A 9,619-nucleotide genomic window follows, 5' to 3' on the forward strand; every position below is an offset into this window, starting at 1 on the left:
GAAAAGTTATAACACGTAACAACATTGTAATACAGGAAAATCTGTACTCCTTCCTATATTGCATATGTATATTGCGTTGCATATTTCTGGCGTGTAACAATTTCGACATTTTTTTGTTCATTGTTCGAAATAGTAAAAAGCGATTATATAAACATCATAAGAGATCTTTCACAGAAGGATCAGTAAAATATATTTCGAGATAGAATCGATCTAAATCCATTAAAAATATTCATCGTAACATTTTATTCATTGGCCGAATTTAGAACATTTCCCCTCTTTATTCGCAGTAGAAAGTGAACAGAGTATTAAAAAAATAACTATAAGGGAAGAAAAATATTATTTTTCAAAATTTAATAATCTTTTAAAAAGATGAAAAAGAAAGAATATTCAACTCAACGATGTAGTTATCACATAGATAGAGAAGAAGAAATTGCCATTCTCATGCCAACGACATTTATTTCAATCATCCCTCTCCCTCTCCCCCTCGAAATGCTTGAATTTATTTAACCACTGGATTGATGAAGTCGGCAGATACGAAAAAAGCTACGTGTTCGCAAAACGCAACTTTGCACCCCGCCGCTTATTCCCTTATCGAAATTAAAGCCTTGCCTCCCCTCCCCTTCCTCGCATGGCGGCCGCGTTTTCTTGTTACGAAGCTCGTCGACCCACATCTCGTTGCGTTTCCCTAATATCGCAACATTATTATTTTTTTTTTTCCTTTTCACTCGATAAGCAATTTCGAACATTTAACGGAGTGATAATAAGCGATAATAGTATAACAAATGCAGTAAAGTAAGGAGGTAATAGGTACCAGAAAAAAACACCTCAAACCTATCTACTTCGAGTTATCCTCGCTTTGGAAAAATATTATTGAAGATAATAATAAGCTAACTTTCACTTTGAAACTATTTCGATCGATCTCATCGAAATTTTGCCAAATTTTTATCAAACCTTTATTCCAAATTCGTACAGAAAATTATTCCAACGAAATCAGATAAATTTTAATTCGCAACGATATTATACACTTTTTTCTTATGATCTCGCGATATTAAAACCAAATAATATAAAAATATACTCGAGAATTGTTTACATCTAAACACTGTCATGTATCATCAAAAGGAAAGGAGAAGATAATAATAAAAAACGGGAGAATTGATTTCCACGATCGTGGTTGGAAAGTGGAATCGTTCGCAAAATCGGGCGCGAAAAAACCAAACAAAGACCCGTATTCGCGTGGAATTAATTAACGGGAATGCGTGGGCGTTAACAAGCTTTTGACGTCGGTTGCCACTCGTTAATCGGTTACCATTAACGGTCGATAGGAATCGTGTACCGTGGCTTTCACCTCGTATCGCCTTATAATATCTATCCGGATGGACGGCGTGTATGGGTGAATACGGAATCCTGCGAGTATTAATTAAAGTCGCTGCGAAGGTGGTCGGCTCGTTAAACCCGCCACCTACGCGAGCAAGGAGCGAGGGATTTTTACTTTCCAATTTGTAACTTTTTTCTCCTCGAGACACGAATTTCGAAATTGCTTACCATCGCTAAGAATTTCAAAATGTTGACGATTTTGGAGATTTTTGGAAACGATTTATCTTAGAGATATTGTTCATCAATTATTTGGGGAGAGGAGGGGAGATTATTTTATATAAATCTCTCCGTTACAAGCGAGTAATCGAATTAAATTTTCCTCTGTAAAAATGGATTTAAGAAATTCTTTTTTTTTTTAACCCCCTTCAAAATGGGACTCCTCTCCATTTTTCGTTCGATTTGAAAGACCAGTCAGCATTTGAAAATTTTTTTTCGAAGCTAACTCGTGGAAACCATCATTACTTACGTATCAAGCCACCATTAACGCGGATGGCTATTATCTCGAAGTCTCGCCAACTTCCTGTTCCCCGCCGGTCCATTGTCTAGGCTCGCGGCAAAGGGAAGCTATTTTCTTCATGAAGACACGGCATTCTTGCGCACAAAGGAACGGGGCCAAAATAAATCCGCAGAGCCAAGGTTAAAATCGATAGCGGAGGGGGAGAGGGGTTGGAAGGAGCGCGAGGACGAGGCGTTTGTTTCCGCGTCTGGCAAATCTGGTGGATATTGTGGAAGTGAGACTCTTCCTTCCACGATTTAACCCTCTCGTTACTATAGTCCTTTCCCATAAAATTCCACACAATTATATTACTAGGGGTGGAGAAAAGGTTTCTATACTAATTTCACGATATATAGGCTCAAGTTTTGGATATTCTCGTCTTGGAAATGAGAAAAGTCCTTGTTTAAGAGTGTAGAATAAAATGTAGAAGAGCATAGAATCTTTGAGAATAAAAAAGGAACCTTATCGATGGATAGAAGAGAATTATATTTTCTCTCGAGATGACAGAATACTGGAAGCGATAAATAAATACACTGATAAACGGCATTTAACCCTTTCGTTACCAATCGTCTCACTTAATGTACATCGTTTTTATCATTTCTTTCTCGCGAGATTCTTCGATAAAAATCGCCAAAAAAAAAAAAATAAACTCTTTCTGGAGTGCAGATTTTTGCCGCATATTATTTACTTTAACAATCATTTCTGAATAATTTACCTTCTCCATTTCTTGCAACAGTGGTTAAACGGGCAGAGCCAGATAGGGAAATCTAACCCAAATCCTCCAACACTTGTCGAGGAGGTAAATTGCCTCGTCAAAGTTTCATCGAGGAGGAGAAGAGGAGCCTGGTCGCCAATTAAATTTCACGGGACGTCTGGGTGTCGTCTCATCGCGGAGCAGCCCGTGATAACCACGCGCGTGCCTCTCTCTTTCACTTTCTCCCACCCCCTTCCCGACTTTCGTCCGCTCGTTACCACTGTTGCTACTGGTATTAGAGACGTTAATCTCGTCGGGGCGAGAGTAATTCAAGGCGTTGCATAAGGGGGAGAGGGGAGGCATTTTAACGTGGCCGGCTCGATAATAGAAACGTTCGGGGCCGAGGGGTGGCTGGTGGCTACGTGACGCCATGCGTCAATTCTGCAACTGATGTTTCACGCGAGGGATGGAGTTAGGGGAGAGAGGGAGGTGGCACGTGCAACGCGTTGGGGTGTGATTTGGTGAACGATTCTTGAAATCCAAAAGTGTAACTACGAGTGAGAACAAGTTTGTTCTGGATATTAATTTTGTTTTCAAATCTCTCGTTTCTTTTCTTTTCTTGTTCAACATTTCGATATTTTTCTAGTTTCTAGTTCGTCATAATTACGAATAATCGTTACAATTGATTGGTTTGTCGAGACGAATTTCAATAGGAATTTGAATAGATTATCGCGTTTTATTTTATTTTTTTCGAAAATCCGCTTATTGGCGTGCAAAGTAACTCTTGCCACGTCCCTATAAATAAGTGCGGATGTTTACCAAAAATAAAACACATTTAACCCTTCATTTATTTACCCTCGGCCGCGTATTTTTCCCGGAAAACCGGTTCAAAAGCTCGGAACGCAGAAAAAGAGAAAGAAAAGAGTATACCAATGGATGAAAAAGACCAGACCCACGCGTACCACCAATCTTAAACTCTGCACCGATTCAGAAACACTTGGTCGATTTACAAACTCGAGTATCCTCCACTCTCCAATCCATACAAACCGCGGCCTTTCAACTTCTTCTCCCCTTCTCTCGTCTTCCACTATCTATCTAACAAAGATCGAGAAGGAAATCGAGCAAAAATCATCGAATCTCTGCCTCCATCCAACAGTTTGTTGAACAGTTGAACAGTTTATTTTTTTCACGACGATTTCGATCCTCGACGATGTCGAAAGTTGAATTCGCTAAAATCCGGGGGTTGAGGGGGCGAAGGAAGGAGCAGAGAGACTCCTGGTCCGGGCCAGTCGTCGTTCCAGATCGTTACAGCGCATTCAAGAGCGTAGCACCGGATGGTGCGTCCGGGTTTGGCCGATCGCTTCGAAACTTGAAATAGTTCCAGTGAATAAGTTGAACGCGTCACGTTGGAGGAGGAAGAGCGCCGAAGTCTCGTTTAAAACCTCGTACGTGAAAAAGGGGACGTGGAAATTTGAGAATTTTTGGAGGAAAAAAAAAAGGAAACTTGACTCTCGTGCGCAATTTGTTAGTCTCTTCTGTCCAATTTTTTTGGATCGTTTAAATTCGCCGGGACGTTCGAGTTAAGTTTTTAGCCGGAAGTTGGAATGCGAACGATTATTTACCTTTCTCATTTAAGCGATACACCTTTTCATGCCTGTAAAAAAACTCTTAGTTTATTTAACTCTCTTAGCAACTCAATTACTTTTTCTAAGTAATATCGCGAAAGAGATTCAGGTCAATCTCCATCCGACGATTCCAGACTTCTTAGAAAAATTTCTGCGATGCTTCTTCGATATATTTCCAGAATATCCAGTTACGCAAATCTCTTTCTAAATAAAATAAACTCGCCGATCGTAGACTTTTTTGAGAGATTAAGAAATATCGTTTATTAATTTTCATCCGTTTCGTCAATTTTTCCATCGAGAAAATCCGTATTCCATATATCGAACAAGCAGTTTATTAATGGGCAATGCGTACATAAATATACGATTAACTCCATTGGGATTTATTCCGAGTTTAAATTATCGCATTTCGATACTCGATACTCGAAAAACATCGAGGCCAGGTTTACGCTTTTTCATCTTGCGCAATAGGGGAATTCGCCCCGGCGAAAATTATTAATCTCCGCTTCCCTCTTAATTCGCGCGCCAATGAGCCGAATATACGGGGTGTCCTCGCGATTTCGATGATGGATTTCGATAGTCCGTCTAAAAGAAAATTTTTATCTTAATTATATATCGAATTTAAGACGAGAGGGTTAAAATTACTACTTTATCGATCTCGTTGAGATGTATAGCGATTGTACCCTTTATGAATTTCAAATGGGTTTTATTATTATTTCAATTTCAACGATTCTTTTGTTCTTACATCGCTATCATCGAGAATGAAAGTGTTTTTGAATTAAGAATATTACAGGTTGACACGTGCGATTAAAAATAATTCCACGTTGTAAAAGTGTTTAGGTAATTGTTCCTAAATAAATAAATCGAGATTTTAAAATTGATATAACGCACGTTGGATTACATATAATTATGTAACGCGATCACGAAAGCTATATTTAAATTTTTTTTCCCTTGTATATATAATATTTCGCTTACACGAAAACTTTTCGATAAAAATAATTAAAAGATCTCCATTCCTCTTTACCCATTCGATAATATTGTTTCAACAGCATCGATTTAATAGTCGAAGTCACGAACGAAGTAATTTAATAATTTATCCTTCAAAACATAATAATAATAATAATCGTAACACCGAACGAATCTAGATTATGTGTAATGAAATCAACTGCTCGAATTAAACGTTGTTCATAAGCATTTTAAAAAGTAACTTTAACTTTCGAAGTTTTTAACCTATCACTTTTAACCAAACTCTGTCCAATAGTACCAACCTAAATCGAAACACCGACTGTTCGACACTCATTTTCGAAAAACTTTCATCCGTTCGAGAAAAGGTTTCCCTCCATCCATTCTTCAACTCTTTCGTTCCAACGATCGAATTCTAAACTGATACCAACTGAAATCCACTTTTCGTTAACACCGTATTAATATCCCTTTACCAACATCAATTCGATGCGCCCTAACCTAACATTATTCGTTCTCAATTGGCAGCGATCGTTGCAGCTGCACTTGAATAACCACGTCAAAGTGTCAATAGACGACACAACAGCAACGAACGGAGGCAATAGCGGTAGTCACAACCCCGTACACACGGCCACGCGACGCCTTATTATGTAAATTTAATGACGTCGTCGATTCGATGCACGCGTGCTCCCGTCCGTTCCCATGGCCGCGACCGCGCGCATGCGTACAACAGCTCGCCACCACCGCGGAACACCTGATAAACCGCGCGACATTTGAAAATGTCAGCCCGATAAATACAACGCCCTCGACCAACCTCCTCCCACGAGGAGGCGAGGGAGGAAAGGAAACGAGACTTTCCCCTTTCTCTCTTATTTTCTTTCTCCCTTTTTTTACGTCTATTTTCGTTACGGATCAAGCGGAGAAAGAAAGAGAGAATACCGTATATGTTAATGGACTTTTGAAAGAAGATGATGCGGAAAGATATGGAATGAACGGACGGAGTTATTTTAGGATGGAAAAGCTTTTTTCTTTTCTTTTTTTTCCCCTCTCCTGTAAATGGAAAAATATACAAGGACCACTGTCGAATTTTGTCGAGGCTTAAAATTTCTTTCCTTTCTTCTTTCTTTCCGCTTCCCAAAAAATAAGATAAAAAGTTTAGGAATAGGATTAAAACGATCCTGTTACGAAAAAGTGGAAGAATTACTCTATTCAGATCTCGCAAGAGAAGTAATATCGTCTTTGCACGTCCCTTACCGAAAATTTATCTTAATAGACGCATTGTTCAAAACTGTACGGCAAGTATCCGGTGACTTATGGGCAGGAGTGTAGAGCGCAGACTGTACGTAATAGTTTCTACTCGGTCGGGTGAAATGAGAAAGTTCACCGAGGGTATTTTATATAGTTTCGTAGCGCAACAAAATGCATAGTCACACAATTTCAGACGGGAAACAAGAAGCGATTAATCAAAGTGTACGAAAGATGCCAGAAACACTCATTATCGCATTTAACAGAAATACACCGCCCTATATATTGTAATTGTTTAAATTAATTGAAAGCATTCGAATCTTCGCCTAAATCCTATCACTATTATACATATTCTCTTCTTTTGAATCTCAAAACTGAAAAGAATTTTTCTTATCTTATCGAAGTTTCACTTTAAAAAACTCACGCATCGAATTACTTAAGATCCTAGAAACGATATATAGAAAAAAAAAAAAAATAATAAATTCGATTTTTCCACGAGAGGAGTGGAATCGAGCGAGTGTAACTCGCCTGATAAATCATAGAGACCGTCAACTGTGTCGCGGCGCGTGAAATATTCAGGGCGGTCGAAACTTTTAAAGAACCTTCGTCATAGCAATTAAGAAGGAAGGGAAAAGGGTTTTTTCTCTCTCTCTCTCTCTCTCTCTCTCTAGGGGGGCAGGCATTTTCCTACGAGGCGCTTATATCACCGCGGCTCATGCAAATACACGGACGGTATACACGTTGAACCCCGTGTAAATTCATGCGCCAGGAGGCTCTAGACCGCGCGCGTGTATCGATTACCACCACGAAATCTCGGCTTATCCACCGATCGGCCTGCTGTTCGCGTGATAAAAGCCTCCTCATCCCCCTCCCCTCTCGTTCTCTAGCTCTCCACGTTCTCGTCTCTCCCTATTTTGAGCGCGGATCGATTTTCCCTGGGAGCAACACTTTCACCCGTTTAGGAAAAAAAAGAGAAGACGACCCAAGGGTTTAATCGTCCTCGGATAAAATAATTCGTGCTCGACGAAGCCAAGTCGAATTCTATGAGGTGTATAAGAATAATTCGCGACGAAGAATCGAGAAGGATTTATATGTATTTTTTTTTCCATCCGAAAAACGTTGGAGAGCGAGTTTTTCCTTTTTATCGTATTTTCCAGTAATCATACAGTGTGTATATATATTCGAAAGTGTATGGCGAAATTTTTCGTATCCTTGCCTATTTTCGTCGCGTGAAAAATTTCTACGCGTCACGATTTGGAAATGTCAACGTGACAAATACGTTAGGCGTGATAATGCAGTTGCGTGACACCACCTTGCCATCGGGAGAACAGGAGGGACGATGTTTCCTTCCTCATCCCCCCTCTCTTTTCTTTTCTTTTTTTTCGCGCGGGACGATCAATTTTAATCAAAAAAAAGAAAAAGAAATCCCCCGCTTTTATTATCCTCGTCTCTCCAACAACAGCGGCATATTTTCTCTCCGACAATGACAGACACTGCGAAAAAAGTATAAAAAAGTTGAAAAAAAGGATAACACGATCGTCGTCGTTCGAGAGGGCAAAAGAGAATATTCAAGAATCGAGAAGAGATTCTCCAATTGCCAGCAATTAATCGCATAACCGAGGGGAGGAGGGAAGAATTCCGCTCTGTTCGAACGGGGACGAGTCTGGGATGATCGCGAAAAACAAGATCAAACGCGCAAAATGCCGGCGAGCATTTTTCGATCGGCTCGAATCGCGTCACGTACAATTTTTACCGCGGTTGCTTGGTGGCCCGCGCCATAAAAATCGTCCCGTCTTCGTTGGAGGATCGAAGGATCGATGGATGGCCCGCCTTTCGTCTTTCGAAGCCCGCTTCAAAGAAGAATTGGGCGAGCGAGCGAGCGAGCGAGCGAGCGAGAGAGAGAGAAGGGATCGAGGACGAAGGGAAAGAAAGAAAATCCTGCACGTACACGCGCACGACCGCACCGACTGGTTCCACATCCCGGGCGGAGAAAAACTACGCGAGAACACGTAGAGAAGGGAAGAAGAAGAAGAAGAAGAGGAAGAGGAGGAAGAGAAATACCACCCACCTCGACCACCACCGTAGCAGTACGTGTACTCGTTATAGTCCATGGATGGCCGCTTGAGTAATCCCTCGCTCGGCACCAGGTCCAACAAAGCCGTGGGATCGCACATTGAGACGCGAACTTTGATCCCCTTTCGTCATCGACGATCGAACATGCCCCCGAGATAAACCGAGAACCGTTTATCGTCAACTCGCTTCTCTTTCCTTTAATATTTATCTTATTATGTTATACGTTATACGTTTCTTCTTATACACACACACACACGCACAAAATTTTCTCACTTCTCCTCAACGAATCCCTTCCGGTTTCTTCGCTCCTTCGAACGGGGTTCTCGAGCCCTTGGACGTCGATGGATGGAACGAACGTCGTCCACGTAGAGAGAAACTCCACGCCACGAAATCCTAAATTAAACTCGGTCGTCGCGTGTTCGCGTGAAATACGACGAGCACACGACGTGGAAAGTTGCTTGCGGAATTACCCTCGTGCACCTGTTTATATACTAGCAACGCCAGGGTCCAAACGCCGGGGGGTGGCCCGTTTCCCTCGCGCGATTCGCACCACCACGAGCTTTTCCCTCCTTCGTTGCGATCTTTTTCCCCTCTCCTCTCTTGTTGCCACCGTCCAAAGTCGACCGGCTCATCCCGCGCCGTTCACGTGCCGAGCTTTCGGAAAAGTTTCTTCGTACTGCGAACTATGCTTCGAATTTTCTAAACGACCATTACTTTCCAACGAGGTTCCTAAACACGAGCGATAAAAGGAAAAGGGGGAGGGAGAGGGAACTTAACTCGGGAACTTTTTCTTTTCACCGAATACGTTTCACGCGATATTATTCGAATTTATTAGACGATACACCGAGAGACGGCACTGGTAAAACTGATCACTGATTTTTTTCCCACGTTCCACGACGAGGACGATTTGATCCAATTTCGAAATCCTTCGTAGAAATTATATTCGATATATGACTAATTCGCAGATAAGAATTGAAAGTGCGTAATAGCGGTGAAATGTTTTGCTGATCGATAGCCGTGACTCGTCCTTCAGGTTTCTTTTCTTCCTTCGAAGAAAACAACTTTCTACAATCGCTTTGTAAACTTTGTCGTTCACTCGTAACAAAAATATATGTATATATTTGTATCACAAGTATATATATATATATATATATA

At 41.0% G+C, this 9,619-nt stretch overlaps 1 protein-coding gene across 9 annotated transcripts in view; it reads right to left on the bottom strand.

Moving 5' to 3' along the window:
* LOC102680787 (teneurin-m) overlaps window positions 1-9,619 on the bottom strand; it is a 605,289-nt gene that overhangs the window by 43,267 nt on the left and 552,403 nt on the right. The window contains exon 1 of one of the 9 annotated variants that reach the window (XM_031507997.1): window positions 8,460-8,756. The exons of the other annotated variants lie outside the window; for them this stretch is intronic. Coding sequence (XP_031363857.1) covers window positions 8,460-8,565 — 106 coding nt within the window. The 5' untranslated portion in view covers window positions 8,566-8,756. Of the gene's footprint in view, window positions 1-8,459; window positions 8,757-9,619 lie in introns of those variants that run through there. 9 annotated transcript variants of the gene reach the window in all.

Source organism: Apis dorsata, unplaced genomic scaffold, assembly GCF_000469605.1.
Source record: "Apis dorsata unplaced genomic scaffold, Apis dorsata 1.3 scaffold_74, whole genome shotgun sequence".
NCBI lineage: Eukaryota > Metazoa > Arthropoda > Insecta > Hymenoptera > Apidae > Apis > Apis dorsata.